The sequence below is a fragment of the Mandrillus leucophaeus genome, unplaced genomic scaffold (genome assembly GCF_000951045.1).
Source record: "Mandrillus leucophaeus isolate KB7577 unplaced genomic scaffold, Mleu.le_1.0 Scaffold5, whole genome shotgun sequence".
In the NCBI taxonomy this organism is placed as follows: domain Eukaryota; kingdom Metazoa; phylum Chordata; class Mammalia; order Primates; family Cercopithecidae; genus Mandrillus; species Mandrillus leucophaeus.
The window spans coordinates 6,399,764-6,423,795 of record NW_012105364.1 but is presented as its reverse complement, the minus strand read 5'-3'; the positions used below and the strand labels follow the sequence as shown (position 1 = coordinate 6,423,795).

General features: G+C 40.6%; 1 protein-coding gene across 6 annotated transcripts in view; it reads left to right on the top strand.

The window, feature by feature from the left end:
- The first annotated feature begins 188 nt into the window (after window positions 1–188).
- The window catches only part of CALU (calumenin), a 33,063-nt gene continuing 9,219 nt past the window's right edge, over window positions 189–24,032 (top strand). For 2 of the 6 annotated variants that reach the window (XM_011995911.1, XM_011995909.1), the window contains exons 1-5: window positions 189–329; window positions 9,714–9,945; window positions 15,801–15,994; window positions 20,721–20,887; window positions 21,612–21,672. In XM_011995911.1, the coding sequence (XP_011851301.1) occupies window positions 9,725–9,945; window positions 15,801–15,994; window positions 20,721–20,887; window positions 21,612–21,672 (643 nt within the window). In that variant the 5' untranslated portion in view covers window positions 189–329; window positions 9,714–9,724. Of the gene's footprint in view, window positions 330–8,702; window positions 9,516–9,713; window positions 9,946–15,800; window positions 15,995–16,067; window positions 16,262–20,720; window positions 20,888–21,611; window positions 21,673–24,032 lie in introns of all 6 variants that reach the window. The other 4 variants (XM_011995907.1, XM_011995906.1, XM_011995908.1 and 1 more) reach the window with 4 other exon arrangements.

Below are 24,032 nucleotides of genomic sequence, written 5' to 3'. Positions count from 1 at the left end.
GCTGGGGCTGGCGCTGGCGCTGGGGCCCGCGGTCCCAACAAGCCCAGGGACTAGAGTTGGGCGGGAATCCGGTCCACGCAACTCGGCGCGGTCCCGGGGACGTGGCGCTTTCCAGCCAATCCCGGCTATGCGATTGTTAGACCAATGGCTGCTCGAGGAAGCTATGCGTCAGCGGCGAATTTGCTGATGATTGGTCGGGAGGCCGCCGGCGAGGCGGATGAGGGCGGGGCGGGGAGCCGCTTCCGGTTGGGCGGTGCTTGCGCGCGTGAGCTGAGCCAGTGGGTGAGCGGCGGCCTCGGCATCCTGTGTTGTGGGGGCTACGAGGAAAGGTAAGCACGGTGATGCCCAGCCCCTTCACCACTGCCTCATCTTTATTCGCTTTCTTTCTGTCGCCGGTCTTGTTCTTGGCGAGGCAGGGGACTGTCTCACTCGGGGCCCCTGTCTCTGCTGGCGCCGGGGTCCCAGGCCTGAGCCTGCTGGATATCCCAGGGCCCTCGGTGTGCAGCCTGGGATGGAGGCCGCCGCCCGTCTTCCCGCGCGCTCTGGGAAGGGGGCTGGTCCGGTCGATCTCCGTCCCATTGGGTACTGTTCTGTGCCTGGTTTGCTGCGTCCTGGTCCTCCGTCTCTGGGTCACGCCACTCACTGAGTCCCTGGCACCGGAGGGTCACTTTTTGCCTCCGGAAGGTCGGAGGGCATTTGGATAGTGTTATTGTAACAGCTCCTTGCTGCCTCCCACTCACCAGCCTGCTTGTATGTGCCAGCCCCGCCCCAAGGCCACATCCTGAGAGTAGGGTGCATCTGCCAAGGTCGTGTTCACTCACCTAAAGGGTGCAGAAACGGGGGAAAGAACGAGTGAAGACAATAGGTGGTATCTGTAATTTTAAAGAAAAGCCGAATGTTTAGAGCTTCCATGTTTGGCTACGTATTTCAGTTAGCGACAGAAAATAGTTTTTAAAGCTTTGTTGGGGAATTAATCTTCCTTTTTACGTTTTTTGTTGCTTCTAGCCCCATATCCTACTGATCTTTAGCATGCTGCGGTCAGAAATAAACTTAATTCCCTATAGCTGCCGTGATTAAGCGTATAGTAGAGTGGCTTGCAGTTTCGAAAGCTGCTTTTGCATCAAGGTAAAAGCTCCCTGAGTCTCCTGCTAAAACTTTTGAGCCTGTGATCTGAATTCCTAAGTGTATAAAATTCTAGAATAGTGTCTTTGAGAATTGAATTGCGTTCATTTTCTGGCATGGACCATGAAGTCAACGTAACTGAATTGGGAATAAGTGGCTTCTAGTTGTTTTTTGTTCTAGTAGCTTATTCAGCTTGGAGGCAGAGAACCTTGGAATCTCTATAAAATTAGTCTTTGCCATAAAATGGAACTTGACACAAGACAAATGCAAGTTTGGCCTCACTCAGTAGATTTAATTAACCAAATACCAAACGACAGTCATCACTGAAGAATTTATATGTATAATCCAAACGAGGAACCAGATATAACCTCTAAATTTAAGATCCTAGAAGACCTACCTACTAACACTTGTCAAGGGTTGACAAGTATTTGTCAAGAAAATGAGTTTGCCAAGGCCTAATCTGAGGTTTTACGGTGATTGGGGGTTGGGGGCAGGGGTTCCAATAGGATTCTTTTGAGAATCACAAGCTCACAAAAATATATTGAGTATGCCTGAGTGAATAGTACTCAATATAGCTTTGAAACCAACTCATTGTCACTCTCAATATAATCATTGTTTGCTTTCATTCATCCAGTGATGTGTCAAGAAATACTTATTGATAGCACTTTATATCCATTAGAGCAGTATTGGGATCTATATATTGGTGTTATTTTTTAAAATTTATTTATTTTAGAGTTGAGGGTCTCACTATGTTTCCCAGGTGGAGCCCTGAACTCGCATGCTCAAGCTGTCCTCCTGCCTCAGCCTCCCACGTGGCTGAGACTGCAACACCACACCCTGGTACATTGGTGTTAACACAGATTTTCTGTAATGTAGTTCTACCGGCGATATTGGAAGGACAGAGGTGTAGCCAAGGATAGCCATGGGAAATGCTAGGTAGATCATAAGGCCCTAGATTGTCACTGTCTGAACTCTTTTTTTTTTTTTTTTTTTTTGAGACAGAGTCTCGCTCTGTAGCCCAGGCTGGAGTGCAGTGGCCGGATCTCAGCTCACTGCAAGCTCCGCCTCCCAGGTTTACGCCATTCTCCTGCCTCAGCCTCCCGAGTAGCTGGGACTACAGGCGCTCGCCACCTCGCCCGGCTAGTTTTTTGTATTAGCCAGGATGGTCTCGATCTCCTGACCTCATGATCCGCCCGTCTCGGCCTCCCAAAGTGCTGGGATTACAGGCTTGAGCCACCGCGCCCGGCCTTGTCTGAACTCTTAAGTATGGATGTTGCTGATGCTGTAATTTATGTATTAGAGTTAAGACAGCTGAAATAACACTTGCCTGTTCCTGGCTGATTGCCAGATCCAGTAAACGGAATTGGAGCTTGGAAAACACAGGCAGGCAGGAACCACATTGCTGCCAAGTACCGCCCAATTAATTCAGTAAGATGTATTAATCCAGTAAAATGTGCAAGACACTGTATTAGGGACAATATAGGGATAATAATTTGTACTAGCTGATATGTAGACATTCTTCCAGAAGTGCAGATTCTAAAGGGGAGCTAAGGAGACAACTTAAAGTAGCCTGTGGTCATTGTTATTGAGTGGTTCAAATGAGTTTTATAGAAGTTTATATTGGATCATACCCTTTTTGTCCAAAAAGAAAAAAATAACAGATCACTTCCAGCTAGAGTGATCATAGTAGGTAGGTCTTCTAGGATCTTAAATTTATTTGTAGACATCTGGCACTGAAGGAAGGTTGAGCTAAATTAACTACCAAATTCTCAGCAATGTCACGATTGTTACACATGCACAGCAAAATTACAGCTAGAAACTAAGGCTCCTGTCCTTCTTTAAAAAGTGTTTTATTCTCTAGCCAGAAAAATTTAGTTTGTGCTGGTTGCTTTGGTTATAGAACTAATGAAGCTTGAGTAATAGTTTGAGACATTCTCAGGGTTTTTCTTCTGCAGCCAGATTTTATACTTTTATTATCTCAGCTGTCTTGTAAATGTATTCCCTCCATCACACAATATAATTAGAATATATTGATGAACCGATGTAACTTCATCACTAGAGAGACGTTAAATAAATTATGTTTTGGTGTCATGACTTTTATCAAATCATAAAGGATGCCATCACTTTTATGTGATGGTCCATTGGTATAGTACTAAAGTTTTTAAGTAAAGAATGTCAGATAGATAACAAGATAACTTCATTTTCTAGGTCTCATAACCTGGGCCTTAGTATAGTTAAATTGCTATCAGGCTGTTCCCTGTAATCTCCAATTGAAGTAGACAGTTAAACAATGAGATCCTGCTTTTGCTGCGTTATGGAGAAGTAAATGCCTTTTCTGGTGAATATCCATCCAGCTCAGGGAACTGGAATTTTACTACCACACCCATTTCTCCCAATTGTTAACATTGAGCAATGGGTCTTTGGTCAACCAGAATAACTGTTGGATCACTCAGTGTTAACATTCTTGTGAAGTTGAATTTAAACGTCTAAATTTCCCTGAAACAATTTAAGTATTCTGTGACCAATGGCACTTTACCAAAATTGAAAGCTTGGGCCATATATCGATTGCAGTACTGGTCCAATGGATACCCACTATGGACACTAAGGACAAAAATTTCCTTGAAAGCTCTTAAGTTCTTACCTGAAGGGTGGGGCAGGGAGGAGTGGTAAGAATTTAGAGCTTTTAAGGACATTTTTGGATGGATCGAAGAAACCAATTCTTAAGACTCATTGTTATTAAAATCACACTTAACCCTGTTAATCTTTTCTTTTTAAAAATTACTGGAACGATTCATGAAAACAACTTTATAGAAGATCATTATTAGTGACATTAATACTACAAAAGGATGATAGCTACTGGATATCTTTTCTAATCTTTTGGTTTGTGCCTAACATGCTGTCCAATAAAAATATAATACTAGTCATATATGTAATTTTAAATTTTCAGGTGAAAATCTAAAACAGGGAAAGTAATTTTAATAATATTTAATCTAATACATATAAAATACCATTCTTTTGATATGAAATGTAACACTTATACCAATCTCAGTTCACACTAGCCACATTTCAAGTGCTTAGTAATCATATGTGGCTAGTGGCTACTGTACTGGGCAGTACAGGTCTAGATTTTTTTTTTTTTCCCAAGAAAAAAATATTAGATGTTGCCTTTCGTGGAAGAGACACAAAATTTTAGAAGGAGAGACTCATTTGAGAAATGGGGGGTGGGGAGATTCAGTTTTCACAAGCATTGGTTTACTTTCTAGATCGCATGATAAAAGCTCATACAGCTAAGTCTTTCATTTACGTGTATCATATTTTTCCTAATATTATGTTGTCCATTATGTCCGTAGTATATCCATTGGACCAGTATTGTGATCAATATATATGGCCCAATGGATGCACAAAGATCTTTCCAGCTGGAAGTGATCTGTGATCTGTACCTATTCCTCTAAACTTTTTTTACTTTTTAGACGAAAGTATCCAACTTAAACTTTTTTCTTTTTTTTTTTTTTTGAGACAGGGTCTTGTTTCCTCACCAAGGCTGGAGTGTGGTGGCATGATCATGGCTCACTGCAACCTCGTGTCTCCGGGGCTCAGGGGATCCTCCCACCTCAGCTTCCCGAGTAGCTGGGACTATAGCTGCACCACCACACCCAGCTAGTTTTTTGTATTTTTTGTATTTTTGGTGGAGATGGGGTTGCCTAGGCTGGTCTTGAACTCCAGCATTCCATCCACCTCGGCCCCCCAAAGTGCTGGGATTACAGGTGTGAGCCACTGCCAGATAGCTGGCCCAATCTAAACTTTTATAAAGTGTTGAAGTGGGTGAGGAAAATGGTGAGAAGGGCCATTAACTTTGTATCATTTGGTTTCAATTTGATATTGGTTTCAATTTCAATTTGGTTGAAAAGACAAAGATGCTTCAGAAATGAAGTACACTGGCTGGTCGTGGTAGCTACACCTGTAATCCCGACACTTTGGGAGGCCGAGACCGAGACGGGAGGATCACTTGAGGTTAGGAGTTCGAGATCTACCTGGACAACATGGTGAAACCCTGTATCTACTAAAAATACAAAAATTATTCGGGCGTGGTGGAGCATGCCTGTAATCCCAGCTATTCAGGAGCCTGAGGCAGGAGAATCACTTGAACCCAGGAGGTGGAGGTTGCAGTGAACCAGGATCACACTGCTGCACTCCATCCTGGGCGACAGAGACAGACTCAGTCTCAACAAAAGAAAATGAAGTGCACTAATGTAGTTTTTCAAATGCTGTATATGAAGTTATTTTTTTACTGTTCCTTTTCACATCTTCCCACATAAAATATCCTTTGTCTTAGATGTCCTTTGTTTCTGCTTGAACATACACACACGCTCCATACCAAAAACCATATGGTTTTAGATAAATCTAGTACAGTTTTTGGTATGGATGGTGTTTTTTGTTTTTAGTGTCTCTATTCATAAAACAAGAGGCCTTTTGTTAAAGTTTGTAATAGCCAGGAGTTGGTATATGTGGGCACAAAGGACGTTTTGTTTTTTTTAAGTAGAACTTACTTAAAGTGCAGATTTTTCATTCCTCCCTGCAGAAAGATAAAGTTAAAGATGGACCATTGACTTTGTCCATCTGGTGGTCCTTGATGACGCTTGTAGGCCGTTTCATCAATAAATAGTAAGGAAGCCAGATTTCAGGGTAGCATTGGATGGTGAGGAAGCAGAGGCAGCAGGGTAGAAACTGTGTGGGTGAGGGAAAGGGAAGCGCAGGCTTGAAGGAATAGCACAGTCTGGGAAAGACTGTGGGTAGTGGAGAACTGAGAAGCATTGATTGACAGAATGGAGGAGCCTGTTTAAGGGTGCGATTGGAAGTTTAATCGAGAGAGGGGAAGGAAGGAGAAATGGGTGAGTGATAAAGCTAAATCGCTTGGCTTTTCCTCTTTGGAATTCTGGTATCCTGGTATCAAGATATTAAGCCTGAAACATAAATGTAGTTTTCCCTCTAAATGACAAAGTGAATCAGTATATTACATTTCTGTATGCTACATGTCTCAAAATTTGGTATAGTATCCTTTCCAGGCCCTGATAATGTTAGAGTGCATAAGCATTTATTCATATTGTAATATTTGGGGTTGGCAAGAATTGTTAGGGTATTGTGCTATATTTTATTTTGAGAATGTAATCATTTGTAAAATTTTCCTAAAGTCCCCTTAGGCATAAGGAAAATCCTTTGTTGCAGTGACTCTTGATTTTACTTGATTCTGCAAGCCTCTGTCATACATATTGTTGGGATATATCCCAAAACATCAACAACATATAATTCTGTTTTTTGTTTCCAAAGTTTTGTTTATCTACAGCATTATTTGTTTATAGGCTGGGTATGGTAGCTCACGACTGTAATCCCAGCACTTTGGGAGGCCAGGGCGGGAGGATCACTTGAGACCAGCCTGGGCAACATAGTGAGACTCTACAACATTTTTTTTTTTTTTAATTAGCTGGGCATGGTGGTGCACACTTGTATTCCCAGCTACTTGGGAGGCTGAAGTGGGAGGATGGTCTGAGCCCCGGAGGTCCAGACTGCAGTGAGCTATCATCACACCACTCCAAGTAGCCTGGGTGACAGAGTAAGACCCTCTCTCAAAATAAGACTTGTTTATAGTTTGAGCTAGAAGTTTCATTTTGCCCTGAAGTAAAGGCATGCTCACTTTAATGTTGTATTTATAGAGCCACTAAATCTCGAATTTTCTGTTTACTCTGATTTGATTGATCAGTTGAATTATTGGAGGGTCAGCCAGAGTGGTGTTATTCACCTAGAGCAATATTTTACAAGTAATACACACAGAAAGCTAATAAACCTGAGAGTGTGCTGTTCATACAAATTAGACAATACAGCAGGATACAGTATTAAAGTTCACCTTCACACCAGTCTTACCAACGCACCCCATTCCTGTCTCTTCCATGAACCTTGAGGTTACCACTGTTTGCACATGGGTGTTTATCTTTCCACACCATTTATGTGCATGTTGTATTTTATACAAATAAAAACGAGCTGGGGAGATTGTTTAATTTTGTTTTGCTTTTTATGTAAATGAGATCTTCACATTGTTTTGCACCTTGCTTTTTTTGTTCACTTGACATATCGTGGTGAGTTCTCCATATCACTGTGGATAGATGCGTCTTGTTCTTTTTTTTTTTTTTTTTTTTTGCATTCTTTTTTTTTTGAGAAAGAGTCTCGCTCTGTCACCCAGGCTGAAGTACAGTGGCGCGATCTCAGCTCACTGCAGCCTCCGCCTCCTGGGTTCCAGCACTTCTCATACCTCAGCCTTCTGAGTAGCTGGGACTACAGGCGTGCACCACCACACCCAGCTAAGTTTTGTATTTTTAGTAGAGACAGGGTTTCACCATATTTCCCAGGCTGGTCTCGAACTCCTAACCTCAAGTGATCTTCCCGTCTCGGCCTCCCAAAGTGCTGGGATTACAGGCATGAGCCGCCACGCCTGGCTTCTTTTTTTTTTTTTTTTCCAGACACAGACAGGATCTCTGTCACCCAGGCTGGAGTTCTGTGGCACAATCTCAGCTCACTGCAACCTCCACCTGGTGGTTTCAAGCTATCCTCCCACCTCAGCCTCCTGAGTAGCTGGGACTACAGGTGCGTGCCACCATGCCCGGCTAATTTTTGTATTTCTAGTAGAGACAGGGTTTCGCTATGTCGCCCAGGCTTGTCTTAAACTCCTGGATGCAAGTGATCCACCTGCATCAGCCTCCCAAAGTGTTGGGATTACAGGCATGAGCTACCATGCCCAGCCTCACGTCGTTCTTTTTTTTGAGACTGAGTCTCGCTCTGTAGCCCGGGCTGGAGTGCAGTGGCACGATCTCGGCTCACTGCAAGCTCCGCCTCCCGGCTTCACACCATTCTCCTGCCTCAGCCTCCCAAGTAGCTGGGACTACAGGCACCCGCCACCATGCCTGGCTAATATTTTGTATTTTTAGTAGACGGGGTTTCAGCATCCCATTAGCCAGGATGGTCTCTATCTCCTGACCTTGTGATCCGCCCACCTTGGCCTCCCAATATGCTGGGATTACAAGCATGAGCCACTGCGCCCGGCCCATTCTTTTTAACCTTTGTGTATTTTTCCATAATAAAGATTTAATATATTTTGCCAATTCTCTCTTTGTATTTGTTTTCCGATTTTTTAATCGTTATGAACTGTCATCATTGAACATCTTACTTAATACAAGTATCTTTGTCTGTAAATGTGGGTATTTTGATGGAATTGAATGAAACAATGTTGAGAAACATAGCCAAGTTCTAACATTGATAGGAATAGAATAAGATAAGTACCATCTTCGACCCCTTTTTCTGTGGGTTTCATGGTCTTGCTTTCACATTGCTTCTTCTGATGGATTTTCATAAGTCTTAACCTTCACATCATCAGTAACAGTACGTTTTTTGAGACTGGGGCACTTGGGAATGACTGCCCACCTGCCCCCCGCCACTCCCATTATCTCCTTAGGTACATTTCTGTTTGTCTTACTGCGTTGTATTTACTCTAGAACACTTTCCACTCTCCACTGATACGTCCTCTGCCATTTCAGGACCTCCCACTCTCTCCCACTGAGCTGCTTTCCCAGTGATGAAAGAAAATGTAAAATCCTGAAAACCCTTCTTCTTGATTTTTAATTTTATTTTTTCCTCTAAGACTTTAACCACTCTGGATAGTACTGTGGGGAATCAGTAGAGTGTACTAAACAGATTTCTACTCTGCAGCTTCTTTGCAGGTTTTTTGTCACATTTTTTCAGTGAAGTGTTCCAGCTTTGTGCTTGTTCATTAGAGTCTCCTGTGACTACAGAGATTCTGAAAGTTTGAATCAGGGCCTGGAAATCTGTACTTTGAACAGTACTACAGGTGGTATTTATGCCTAGGCAAGTATCGGAAACAACTGTGCAGAAGGATAAAGAAGTTCTTATCTGTGGCCAGACCATTTTAATGATTTGGCCTTTGAAGGTGACTCAAGGTTGAGCCTGGATGTTGGAGACTTGGTGCTATAGACCAAGGAAGCTGCCAAGTGTTTCACTGGTTCCTAATCTCATGAACATCAGAATCACCTGAAAAACATTTAAAGCTGCAAATGTCTGAATTCAGCTTCAGAGAATCTAAATCAATAGGGGAAACTTAAAGCTTCCTAGATGATTCTAATAATCAGCCATATTTGAAGACCAGACCACTGATGCGTACAAAAAGTAAAGGATTTGGAATCAGCATTTAAATCTTGGTTCTTTCACTTTTAATTCTTACGAACTTAGGCAAAAGGATTAAAGTTCTACTTTTGTATCTTTTGAAAGAAAACAGAAAGTGGACATTTTAACTATAAGTTTCTTATCAGCCTACAATCAGATGAAGGAAACTGGTAAAAATTTCTCACCATAATAATTGAAGAGTCCGATATTCCACCATACTTATTTTATGGATTAAGTAATTGGGATAATATAAAAGACTTGCATAGATGTGTGTATCACATTAATAATTTGGGATGTGAGCTTTTAATTTATTATTTAATTATTAAGCATACTGCCTCGTGAATTAACTGCTTTTCATTTTCTTTAAGATCTAATTATCATGGACCTGCGACAGTTTCTTATGTGCCTGTCCCTGTGCACAGCCTTTGCCTTGAGCAAGCCTACAGAAAAGAAGGACCGTGTACATCACGAGCCTCAGCTCAGTGACAAGGTTCACAATGATGCTCAGAGTTTTGATTATGACCATGATGCCTTCTTGGGTGCTGAAGAAGCAAAGACCTTTGATCAGCTGACACCAGAAGAGAGCAAGGAAAGGCTTGGGTAAGGTGCCAGCTCTCAGGGGTCTAGTGTGGGTAATGACATTCTTTATAAAGGCTAATTCTTTTCTTCTTTTCTGGCTCAGTTATGAGTAAAGTTGTATCGAACTATTAATATATCTTCTGAAAGCTAATCATGGAATTACTACCTCTAAAATTTCATTAAGTGCCTGATTTCATACATTTTTAATTGAATAACAGTTTGTGCCTTGTTCTGCAAACCATTGTTTTTGCATAAAAGTACCAAGTACTGCAGGACCCAACTTGAACTGCATTATCTTGCTCCCAGAAGAATATAGCATGGGGGGATTTCTCATCTCTTCTCATCTCTGCTGCTTTTAATTTTTAAAAACTGTGCCCTGTTGACCTGGCACAAACCAAGTCTTTGATGGGCTAATAAACTGCACATTGGATCCCTATGAAGTTTATGGTTTCCCGGGGTGTCCTTCACCCTCTTTATTTTCATTCTCAGATATTTGCTTCAGTAGAAAACAAAAATCAAACCAACTTTGTCTTTTAGAAAATTGTAACTTAATGTCTGAGTATGAGTTACTGTTTCAGTAACAGCGGGGCCATAGTCAGGTTCTTTGGCTCTCTTGGTAGACAGCTTTTGACCTGAAAAATTGATTTTGTAGAATCCCAGTTGAGTATTTCTAATTGGGGATCTGACAGTGTGTTTTTTGGTCCTTCCAAAGCCTTCCTTTTGAAGAAAATGCAGGTCAACTTTGTAAAAATATTATTCTCAGTGAGCACTATTGGTGCAACTTTCTGAACTGTATTCAAGAGATTTGTGTGGAAAGTTGTGCCACACATAGCAATTTCTAAAAATATTTTGCCTTGATGGGTAGCATTTTGATCATAAGACATTGTTACAGGATTTGCTTTGGAAGATGCTGCAGAATGAATTTATTTTTTCATTGGGTTATCTACTGACTGAAGGATACAGTGTTTTATTCTTCAACATTGACAGAAATAATAAAAATATTTTGCTATGTAGAATGAGTACTATCACATAACATTTGAAAGTAGATATAGATAGAAATGCATCACAGAGTTAGTGTTCTATTAGGTTGCTTTTCTTTGAGAGACCATCCTCACTTTCAGTTTTAATCTAATAACCGTACTAACATTCCAGGTTGAAAATAGAAATGCAGGTCGGGCATGGTGGCTCACGCCTGTAATCCCAGCACTTTGGGAGGCCAAGGCGGGTGGATCACAAGGTCAGGAGATCGAGACCATCCTGGGTGACATGGTGAAACCCCATCACTACTATTAATACAAAAAAATTTAGCCCGGAGGGGGCTGGGCGCGATTGCTCAAGCCTGTAATCCCAGCACTTTGGGAGGCCAAGACGGGCGGATCATGAGGTCAGGAGATCAAGACCATCCTGGCTAACACGGTGAAACGCCGTCTCTACTAAAAAATATTTTTTAAAAAACTAGCCAGGCGAGGTGGCGGGCACCTGTAGAACCAGCTACTTGGGAGGCTGAGGCAGAAGAATGGCGTAAACCCGAGAGGCGGAGCTTGCAGTGAACTGAGATCCGGCCACTGCACTCCAGCCTGGGCGACAGAGCGAGACTCCGTCTCAAAAAAAAAATTTAGCCGGGCGTGGTGGCGGTTGCCTGTAGTCCCAGCTGCTCGGGAGGCTGAGGCAGGAGAATAGCATGAACCCGGGAGGTGGAGCTTGCAGTGAGCTGAGATTGTGCCACTGCACTCCAGCCTGGGCAACAGAGCGAGACTTCATCTCAAAAAAAAGAAAAGAAAATAGAAATGCAGAGGGTATTCTAATTCTTTATGTTATGCCCATTAATTTTGTGCATGTCCAACCCACATTTTGTTCTGCACATATTTTTTCACAGAATTACTCTTAAATAATGAAGGGCCCTTAGGTTTGGTGTCATTTAGTGTAGATGGTACTTTAATGAGGATATTCTGACTCCTTGCAGGTAGAGATAAAGCTCTGCTGGCAGTTTTCAGTAGAAAGTACTCGTTTTTGTGATCAGTGAATATTAAAAGTTCGTCACATATGCAGATTCTGTATTTGATTAGAATAAGGTGATAAAGTCATGTTTTTTATGGAATGTGCGAATAGACTGTTTGCTTCTCCCAAATTTTGTTGGTGGTGACAAATATCCCTACTTTATATAGTAACGTACTGTTGGGAGCAAGAATCCCACATGAACCTTTTAAAAAACTTGTTTACTATGGCATTTCCAGACATTGTTTTGGTAGGGTAATGTATACCAGAACTGGGAACAACAGGTTCCCCCTTTTTTCCATCTGTCTATAAGACACATAATTATTAAGAGGTAAGTCATTGTTTATGCCTTATTTGCAATAATAGCTAAAAGAACACAGGAAGCATTTTAAAACAATTCAATATACAAGTTTCAGGTATTTTTTCTTATTAAGAATGTTGACAGATAGGCCATTATATGTATCCTTAAAATGAAGATTTGTTTTGAGGTAGTGGTTCTTAATATTTAAAAAGTTTTCTGGCTGGGCACAATGGCTCACGCCTGTAATCCCAATACTTTGGGAGGCTGAGGCAGGCAGGTCATGAGGTCAAGAGATTGAGACCATCCTGGCCCATATGGTGAAATCCCGTCTCTACTAAAAATACAAACGTTAGCTGGGCGTGGTGGCGTGTGCCTGTAGTACCAGCTTCTCAGGAGACTGAGGCAGGAGAATTGCTTGAACCCAGAAGGCAGAGGTTACAGTGAGCCGAGATCACGCCACTGCACTCCAGCCTGGCAACTAAGAGAGACTGTCTCAAAAAAAAAAAAATCCTTGATATATTTATTATAGGAGTGAACTAGAGCAGTTCATTATCCTTTTGGGGATCACAGGCCCAGGCCCTTTGGGAGTCTAATGAAAGCTAAGGACTTTTCCTCAGAAAAGTGCGCGCTTATATATACAATTTTGGGCCAGGCACAATGGCTCACGGCTGTAATCCCAGTACTTTGAGAGGCTGAAGCAGGAGGGCTGCTTGAGCTCAGGAGTTTGAGACCATGTAGTCCCAGCCACTGAGGAGGTTAAGATGAGAGGATCCTTTCAGCCTGGGAGGTCAAGGCTACAGTGAGCTGTGATTGTACCACTGCCCTCCAGCCTGGGTGACAGAGCAAGACCCTATCTCAAAAAATAATAATAACAATAAAAATAAGAAAATTTTGTGTACTGAAAATTTCAGGAATATTGGTCACCCTTCTGGAGCCCATTTATTGATCCAAATTCTTAAACAACTGAAGGGTTTGCTTTATGCTGCTTGAAATGTAGAGGTATGTGCTACCTCCTAAAAGAAATAACATGAGGTGCACTAATGCATTGTGTCTGTCCTAGAATAAAGGTTTATTTAGTGGCATCCATAGGGTTCTCCGCTGTCACAGGACTATGACACCATTAGCTTTATAAATTTACACAGGCATTTAAAGATGATGGTTTAGAGCCTTATGCCTAAAATAGGATGTGCCCACTTCCTGTGTACTTACACAACTGCCTGCGGGCTTGATGATCAGCAAGAATGGCTTTTACATTTTTAGAGGCTTGTTTAAAAAGAAAAAAATACACACACACACACACACCATACCATATGTTGCCCACAAAGTCAAAAATATTTACTATCTGTCCCTTTTTTAAAAAAGAAGTTTGCCTTGTAAACTATTTTTCTGTTTAAGTAAAAAAAAAATATTATTTTTTTCTTAAGTTTGCCAACCCCTAGGTTAAACCATTTGAGATGTTTGCATTGAATAGAATGCTCTTTAGCCAGCTTCATTAAGAAAAGCCCGTCTTGAACAGTCATGTCTTTTTTAATCTGGGCGATCCTTCTCTTAGGCTATTTATAATAGTTTAAAAATACCTTTTGGGGATAGGAGGGGTTCTGGTTGCCCTTTTTCCTTGCCCTTTATTTATGAACTGTACAGTGGCACTATTAGTAACCAGTATGATTTGAGCACAAACTGCATCCCATTATAAATAATGTTGAACTTTTCAGTGTTGGTATAGCTTCATCTGTGAACAGTGTTAAAATTCTACAGGACTAAAGTTACAACAACAAAAATTGTCCTTATGTCTATGTAGATAGAAGAGGATATTTATAAGAGATAACTTTTTTTTTTAAATTGAGACGGGGTCTCGCTGTGTCTCCCAGGCTGGAATGCAGTGGTGCAATCTCAGCTTATTGCAACCACGGCCTCCCAGGTTCAAGAGATTCTCCTGTCTCAGCCTCCTGAATAGCTGAGATTATAGGCATGCGCCACCATGCCCAGCTAATTTTTGTGTTTTTAGTAGAGACTGGGTTTCACCATGTTGGCCAGGCTGGTCTCAAATTCCTCACCTCCCGCCAGGTGATCTGCCCATCTTGGCCTCCCAAAGTGCTGAGATTACAGGCGTGAGTACCAGGCCAGAGATAACTTCTTACTGGTTTACCTTTCCTGTTAACATTTTGGAGCAAGATTACACATTCTCTGAAGGAAAATGCTAGTTACTTACAAGATTTAAGTAATAGTTGTATCTAATCCCCTATCTGTATCAAGATGAGTCTCTTTTCATAGTGTCACTAGTGCTCTTCAGTTCTGATCACTCTCCTATGTTTTTTCATGAAATGAACACAAACTGGGGAAAGACATTATTTGCTACCAAGTGACAATCTTTTCAATCCTTATAGGTGGTTACTTATAGGATTTAAGTAATAGTTGTATCTAACACCCTATCTGTATCAAGATGAGTCTCTTTTCATAGTGTCACTAGTGCTCTTCAATTCTGATCACTTTCCTATGTTGTATTCATGAAATGAACACAAACTGGGGAAAGACATTATTTGCTACCAAGTGACAATCTTTTCAGTCCTGCAAATAATAGAGCATAGGAGTGTACCAAGATTTCGCTTCTGTTGGAAGTTTTGACTTCAACTTCATATTCCAAACTGGGCTGCTTACTTGGGTAACATTACATAGGATGATTTTGCCTCTGTAGTTAAGTGATTGCACCTTTAAACAGAAGTTTTCATATCATGCCCATATTTTTAAATCCATAAAGATGACAGATCTGGAAGAAAGACACTTACAAAGCTTCATAAAGCTACTGATCCTTTAGCTTTGTGGTTTTGCTTTATGATCTACATACTAACCCTCTCAGCTTATTAACATTCTCATAATCAGATATACATTCTTACCACATCATTTCCTCAGAGTTCTCTGTTTTCATGTAAAAATCCAGTTCAACATAGTATTTAAAAGCTGCTAGCCATTTTTTAGATATGCATCTTCCTGTCTTTTTATGTTTTTTAGAAATAATCTTGCCTTGAGATATAAATGATCCCAGAACTTTTTTGATATCTTCTTATTTTTATCAAAAATGTTACTTTTTCTAAAAGCAGCTAAATTTTTAAAGTCTGATGTAAATATTATGAATTTTTAGAAAACCATGATTATTTACCAAGAATTGGAGTTTCTCTTCTGTAAGCAATAAAGAAAAATAAAGTTCAGCCACATCTTCACTAGAAAAAATAAAAATGAAAAAAAGGAAAAACATAGTTTTACATGTTGTTTGATACAAAGAGTGGAGAACTTGGATAGGAGTGGATATTCACTCCTGAATTCTAACCATAGGCTGAAATCTACCTCTAAACAGATAGGCTGAGTTTGCTTTTGGATCCAAGTGCACCAGCCTTGACTGTGTTGACCTTATTCACGTGGCTTGTTACAGACCAGTAATGGACCATTTTTTTCAGTTGCTGGCCTGGCAGTTTTGTTTTGGAGACAATTTTTTATTTCTGTGCATTAGCCCTGGGCACACACCTGGCTAAGTCCAGAGTTCTGTGTCTTTTTAACCTTTTGCTGGATTTCTCTGCATTTTCTACAGAAAGATTGTAAGTAAAATAGATGGCGACAAGGACGGGTTTGTCACTGTGGATGAGCTCAAAGACTGGATTAAATTTGCACAAAAGCGCTGGATTTACGAGGATGTAGAGCGACAGTGGAAGGGGCATGACCTCAATGAGGACGGCCTCGTTTCCTGGGAGGAGTATAAAAATGCCACCTACGGCTACGTTTTAGGTAGGTCCCTACTATCTGGGGGAAAAAGCCTTGTGGAGCTGGCACCTTGAAACGTAACTGTTTTGTCTTGTAGAATGATTGTAGATAAAATAGACGCGGATAAAGATGGGTTTGTGACGGAGGGGGAGCTGAAATCCTGGATTAAGCACGCCCAGAAGAAATACATATATGACAATGTTGAAAACCAGTGGCAGGAGTTTGATATGAACCAAGACGGCTTAATCTCCTGGGATGAGTACAGAAACGTGACTTATGGCACTTACCTGGGTAAGGGGCAAGATGTCAGCCTGGCAGAGACCATGGTCTTGAGTCAAAGAAACAAATGGGTCACCCAGTAAAGGAAAGGAAACTTATCTTAAATACTTCAATTCAGTGCTAAGCTGATTCCCTTTATTAATTTTAAATTTGTATATTATGTATTTTTACATATGTTTAATTGTCGTTTTCTGAAGTCTGGTATCTTCTACATTTTTAGCATTTTACATATATTTTACCATTTTTCTTTATGTCATCCCTCATAGAGACAATTTTTGGAGTAGATTCATTTAAAAGAATACATTGGGCCGGGTGCCGATAGCTCACGCCTATAAGCACTTTGGGATGCTGAGGCGGGAGAATTGCCTGGGCCCGAGAGTTTGAGATCAGTCTGGGCAACATAGGGAGACCCTGTGTCTACCAAAAAAAAAAAATTAAATTTAAGTTAGCCATGCATGGTGGCACATGCCTGTCCTAGATACTCAGGAGGCTGAGGTGGGAGGATCACTTAAGCCCAGGAGGTTGAGGCAGCTGCAAGCCATGATTGCATTGCTGCGCTCCAGCCTTGGGGACAGAGCAAGACCTGTCAAAAAAAGAAAAAAGACACTATAAGGCTACATAGTTCCAACAGTGCAAAGCAAGGGGCTTTGAGATGTCTCTTGACCTGGTCCCAATAAAGTGTTGTACCTAAAATTCAAACCAAATTAGATTTCTTTATAACTTGTGAGAAGTCTTTCCTTAATAAAATAGCTTTCCTTGATAAAATTCAACTATTTCAGTATGTCTGCTTACTGAAGTTTGGAAATGAAAATTTCCCATTTGTTTTCTCTGGCACATGAGTTTATCAGCCTGCTTTGCAAATGCTTTAAGGCAAATAAATGTTAATTTGATTGCTTTTTGTTGATTTGATAGCTTGTATGCTCGGGCCACCTGTTAGTAATTTTCTTTTACTTGTAACACTTGCCTGCTGCTGAATACTAGGCAGTGAGTCTTACTGAGTTGATGACCCAGGGTGTTTTTATTCGTGAAATTCCTCTGTTGTACATGGTTACAGTTTAAGACCAGAACGTATTAATATAAATGGTACTTTCTCCATTTTAATCCTGGAAATTAGGCAACCTTCTGGGTTAAAGCAAGCGTTCTCTGCCACTGACTAACAGTGAGTGTATAATGGATCTGTTTCCCCACAGATAGCCAGCTGTCTGCGTTAATTACAGGACTGCATGCATTTCTGGTGAAGAGACTTTTATTTCTGTGTCAGGCTTGTTCTCTTTCCTAAGACTAAAGTGGCACTCTCTCTCAATGCTTGACACTTAGCCAAGAACCAAACATATCCTTCACCCAATTAAGAACACATGTATTAAACAGCACAGATGGAGAGGCATCCTGCTTCTTGCTCTGGCTGAGACCCAACACCTTCCTGATTTATTTGAAATTAATGATAAATATAAAGCAAAGAGTAGGCTATTGGTGATCTAAACAAAATGGTGTGTAAATAAATCTCAGCTCTGACCTAGGCACTCACTTGCTGCCCAGAATGATTCTTCAGCGCTGTGTATGATTATGTGCATAAAAATCTGTTGAGAGCTCTGTTGCCTCACAGGGCAGATGATTCAACGTAATGGGTATTTCTGCTGCCTGAGACTGCATAAGCTGAAGCACTGTCTGGAGAAGCAATGTCTTTATAAGGCATCTTTCCCCAGAGGCATGAGGGTGGACAGCACTGAGGGGGTCATGAGTTGGCTTAGAGAAGTGAGGAGGAGTATTTGTTACTGGGTGTTCTTGATTCAATTTGGAGTTCAGGTATAAATCATCGTAGCTCTTAGTTAAAATCTGTCTCAATGAATCCAATATCCATGAGAGAAAGGTTAACACTGTCTCTGCCACAAGTAAAATATGAAATACTGAGATCTACCCTGCCTATAGCAAAACTAGATCAAGAGCCTACCTAAAGCTGTATACAGGCCAGCTAGGGCCAGAACTGGTGCTTAGGATAAATATGGCATTCCAAGCAGAGCTATAGGAATATAGGTTTTGTCATTAAAAATAAAGTTTTGGCCGGGCACAGCAGCTTCTGCCTATAATCCTAGCACTTTGGGAGGCCAAGGCAGAAAGGTTGCTTGAGTCCAGGAATTCAAGACCAGCCAGGGCAACAAAGCTAGGCCCCATCTTTACAAAAAAATATATATATATATCAAAAAGTAGCCAGGAGTAGTAGTACTTCTCAGTAGTCCTAGCTACTTGGGAGGCCAAAGCAGGAGGATTGCTTGAGCCCAGGAGTCCAAGACTGCATTGAGCTATGACTGCACTGCACTCCAGCCTGGGCCACAGAGCAAGGTCCTGACTCTATAAATTTAAAAAAAAAAAAATGTATCTTCCTATTTCCATTCTTATGTATGTATGTATGTGCATGTTGCTATTAGGCTATTTGAGTCCAGTCAACATGTTTTACCCCAAGGGAAGAGAGCACTTATGTAAGAATTTAGTCTTAAAGTATGTTGTCTTGTTATGTTTCTTATTTATGTTACATCGTACTGAAACTGTTTAGAAGAGACACCTTAGTATCTGAGAAAGGCTTGTTTGCCTTATGTTCTCCATCTCAACCTATTATGGCTTTGAGAGAGAGAGAGAGAGAGAGTGTGTGTGTGTGTGTGTGTGTGTACGTACGTACAGGATCCCAAAGCTTTATGATTCATTAAGCTGTCTTACTGAATTTTTGATACTCGATAAAGAATGAAGCTTCAAAATGCCCAACTCTCAAAATAGTACAGTAGTTTTGTCTTTGTTTCTTTAAACCGTGCTTACAGTGTGGAAAGATTGAACAGTCTCAAAGGTCAGCAGTAATGATGTTATTCTTAAGGGGGCCCTGTGGGTCTTTTTTATAAAACCAGTGTCATATCCTTTTTATGTAATCAATGTTGCAGGAACAACAATTTCTTAACATTAATGTGGTGTCTTTTACTTTTTAAAATATCTTCACCAAAAAATTTTCATGTCTGTTATCTTAATTCGGTTTATACAGGAACTCAGATTGGAAAAAAATTTTATTACTTTTCTGCAGTTAACTCCACATCTTTTCAGCTTAAAAAGCTTAATTTCGGCCAGGCGCAGTGGCTCACGCCTGTAATCCCAGCACTTTGGGAGGTTGAGGCGGGTGGATCACGAGGTCAGGAGATTGAGACCATCCTGGCTAGCACAGTGAAACCCCATCTCTACTAAAAATACAAAAAAATTGCCAGGCGTGGTGGTGGGCGCCTGTAATCCCAGCTACTCAGGAGGCTCAGGCAGGAGAATGGCATGAACCCTGAAGGCGGAGCTTGCAGTGAGCTGAGTTTGCACCACTGCTCTCCAGCCTGGGCGACAGAACAAGACTCCATCTCAAAAAACAAAACAAAACAAAAAACTAAATTTCACTTTTCTATATTCTTATATAGAGACTAGGTAACTGCTGCTTGTGTAGCTCGATGTCATAATAGATGGGTAGTTCCAAATTCAATTTGGTTGTAATCTAAGGGTTTTTTTTTTGTATGCCTTTGTCAAGTCATTATTGACATAAAGTGAACTGTTATGTATTTAAGTGCACAATTGATGAGTGTTGACGTATGTATTTACCAGTGAAACCACCACTGCAATCACGATAATGAGCATATCCATTATCCCCCCAACATTTCCTCATGTCCTTTGGTAATCCTCATCCTCCCCATTCCCCTGTCCATAGGCAATCACTCATCTATTTTCTGTGACTTTAAATTCGTTTGCATTTTCTGGAATTTCACTTAAATGGGGGTGAACAATACCTGTAACTCTTGGTAGATTTCTGCGTTGACTGAAAAAAAAAAGAACGTGACCTTCAAAGCGGTGGCATTCTATTGCTTGAATCCAAGTGTCCATTATATGAGGTAGAAGGCCTTTGGTTTCTATCTTCTTAATGGGATCCTAATGTTTAATAAAAATAGCAATAACTGACATTTATTGAAAGCCAACTATGTGCCAGGCATTGTTTCCAAGCACTTAGATATATTTTCTCATTTAAACCTTATAACAATCCTGTGAAGCTGCCACCATTGCTATCTCCATTTTACAGATAAAAGAGACAAAGGCACAGGCCAAACAGCTAGAAAATGGTAGAGTTAAAACTTAGGCAGTGTGGGACTTGAGAGCCACCACTGCCTTCCAGATGTAACTAGAAAATTCAAGCCTTCTAGCAGCCTTAATACCAATAGTGAAGCATAACAGTGAGTTACATAGTTCAGGAGCCAGAGTTCCATGTGAACTTGGAGCTGACTCTGACATCCCAATACTGGAGCTGTAGCCCAAGACTAAGTGTCTTTGTACTGCTGCAGTTTTACCTGTGTAATCAGTTATTTCTTCATTGCATGGTTTATCTTTATTGGAAGTTGATTTCCCACCCCACACATTTTCATGTTTTCTGAAAGCCTTTTAAGATTTGACCTAAATTTTTGTTTTCTAGATGATCCAGACCCTGATGATGGATTTAACTATAAACAGATGATGGTTAGAGATGAGCGGAGGTTTAAAATGGCAGACAAGGATGGAGACCTCATTGCAACAAAGGAGGAGTTCACAGCTTTCCTGCACCCTGAGGAGTATGACTACATGAAAGATATAGTAGTGCAGGTGGGTGAGAACAAGGATTCTGAACAGGGACTCAGTTTCTCTTTTTGTGGCTTATTCTATCTTTCCCCTTTAGCCTTTCCTGTGTATTTGGCAGAGTGATATGCTATATAAGTACTGGCCAAATTCAGAATCCAAGGTCTGTCACTGTTTTTCTGTGACCTTGATCAAGGTGCCTTGGGCATTCTGTTTAGTATGATAATACCTCTATCATATAGTATATTTTGCCATTTCATTGGCAGCTCCATATTGTAAGAATGGGGGGAAATCCTATTATTTAAAATATCCCATGACCAATAGTCAGACATCGAGTAATAACAGTGATACTAAAGAACTCTCACAGAAGGCAGTTACTAATAACATAGACTATCTATAGCTGTACACATAATCACTGGTCACATCTCCTGTTAGTGTGACTTTCGCATGACTAAGGCTACCAGGTAGATCATCATGGGTGGGATGGGATAGTTTGTCATTAAGCAGTGTCAATGTTCTGCCAGGAAGACTCAGTTGTTCTAGATTGAAGCATAAGAAATTGGTCATGTTTTACCATTTCCTGGCTAGAAATGGTTTTAACCATATAGACACACATATGTACCTACATACATACATATATGTATGTATATGTTTAATGAATAATAAATGTTTGCCTAAACTAGATACTTTACTTTCTTCTGGCAAATTCAGAGACTAACTTAATAGTCTCTTCTTATTCCTTCCTGTTTAGGAAACAATGGAAGATATAGATAAGAATGCTGATGGTTTCATTGATCTAGAAGAGTATATTGGTAAGTCTCTGCTTCTAATGTTTTTCTTAGAAAAGCTGAGAAGCTTTGGAAGATGTATTTGCTGGCCAGGCGCAGTCGCTCACGCCTGTAATCCCAACACTTTGGGAGGCTGAGGCGAGCGGATCACCTGAGGTCTGGAGTTCAAGTCCAGCCTGGTCAACATGGTGAAACCCTGTCTCTACTAAAAATACAAAAAAATTAGCTGGGTGTGGTGGCGGGCGCCTGTAATTCCAGCTACTCAGGAGGCTGAGGCAGAAGAATTGCTTGAACCCAAGAGGCAGAGGTTGTAGTGAGCCGAGAACACACCATTGCACTCAACCTGGGCGACAAGAGTGAAACTCTGTCTCAAAAAAAAAGAAAGATGTATTTGCCCATAGAAACAATTTACCCCAAGGGTCAATTCTCACTAGCTCATTAGCTGTCACCAGATCATTAACCAGACCAGTGTGATAGTGGGTTGTGATAAAGTATCCATAGCCACACTGCCTAATCAACATATAAATGTGAGCCCCATATGTAATTTTAACTTTTCTAATAGCCACATTAAAAAGTAAAAAGAAACAGATGAAATTTCAACAGTGTGTTGAAATTCTAAAATACTGTAATTTCCACTTAATATAAATTATTGAGGGTTTTTTAAATACTTATAGCACATCCCAGCCACATTTCAAGTGCTCAGTAAGCACCTGTGGCTACCATCCTCAACAGCACAGATATAGCATATCCTGCATGCTCAATGGAACTGATGGTAAAGAGTTGCAGGGAGCCCAGACTGACAGGGAAACCCAGGGAAAGGAGATAGAGAATGGATTAAGAGATGGATAAATAAATGACGGGGAGTTGCTAATCCCTCTCGTAGCCATTCCTTTTTACTGTGTTCTGTTCATATTTTCTGTCTGATTCTCTGACTACTTTTCTTTTGTTTTTTAAGTTTCTCCCTTTTGACATTTCCCTTTTTAGTGTCTAATTTTTTTTAAAAAAATTGTTTTGGATGTCACACCTTCAAGGCTAATTTCTCCCAAGTAAAGCTCTGTTTTATTATCATCAGACTAATTTTAAGATATTCTCATTGCTTAAAAAGAAAAAAAAAAGCTGTCTTTCTTACCAAGTAGTTGAGCAAATTGTTTCCCAATTACTGTGACAGAAATTAAAATGAGTAAAGGAGCTGGGTGTGGTGGCATACCCAGTTACTTGGGAGGCTGAGGCAGGAGGATCACTTGAGTCCAACAGTTCTGGACTGTAGTCACAAGTTCATCATCAATATGGTGACCTCCTGGGAGCAGGGGATCACCAGGTTGCCTAAGGATGGGTGAACCAGCCTAGGACAGAATCAGAGCAGGTCAGAACTGTGCTAATTAGTAATGAGGTTGTGCCTGTGGATAGCAACTGTACTCCAGCCTGAGCAACATAGCGAGACTCCATCTCTTTAAAAAAGTGAGTAAAGATGGAAAGTATAAGACTGTTACTACAAATGTCATTGTTACAAATACTTTGTTTAGAAAGATATTAGATATTTTAATATTTCACATACTTATCGGGAATAACTTATTCTAGCACACCATGGGTTTTGTGTTTCAGATAAACCCGTTTGTTTTTAGACCTCTGATAGTTATCTGAAATGTTTATTTTAAGCCTGAAAGGAAGACTTAATCCTTACCTCTGTCACCTGTCATTAAACTGTGTGGAGCAAGTCAGTTACTCCAATTGAATTACTCCTTGACTGTTCACCTTTCTTTTCTTAGGTTCAGTGATGTACTTTGAACTTTTCTTAAAGAAGGATGAGCAATAGAAGATAGGATAGGGTGTTTCCCTAAATGTTTTTTTTGTTTTGTTTTTTTTTATTTTTGGAGAAGTTTATCAGAACAGTGGATAAATGCCTAGGTGCATTTACTGAGCCCAGGTTGATGTTTATAGGGTTTTCTACTTTTAAATGATTTATCTTTTTATTCTTGGCTTTTGCCATTTTATTGCCATTGCTAAAACTGAGGAACTCTTTTGAACCTCCCAAGGAGAGGAATTTGTATAACTGTTAACTACGTCACTTATCAAGCATTGAGGCCAAATAAGGAGATATTTCTGTCTCCCTGTGTGTCATATAGATTCATGGACAGAGGAGTTATATTTTGAAGCTACCAAAGCTACCTTGTGCATGTATGCTTTTTTTTTTTGTACAAGTCAGTAACTAATGCAAATACTTTTACATCTGGGGTGCTGGGCTTTGTAAACCTAAAATTCTCCCAAACAGTTATCTTTCAACTTCTAGTGCCCTGTTGAAGGAGATCATGAAGAAACAAAGTTCTTCGCCTCATAAATTTAGCATTGAAAAGAAGCCCCCATCAGTGCCTGTGGAAACATAGGGA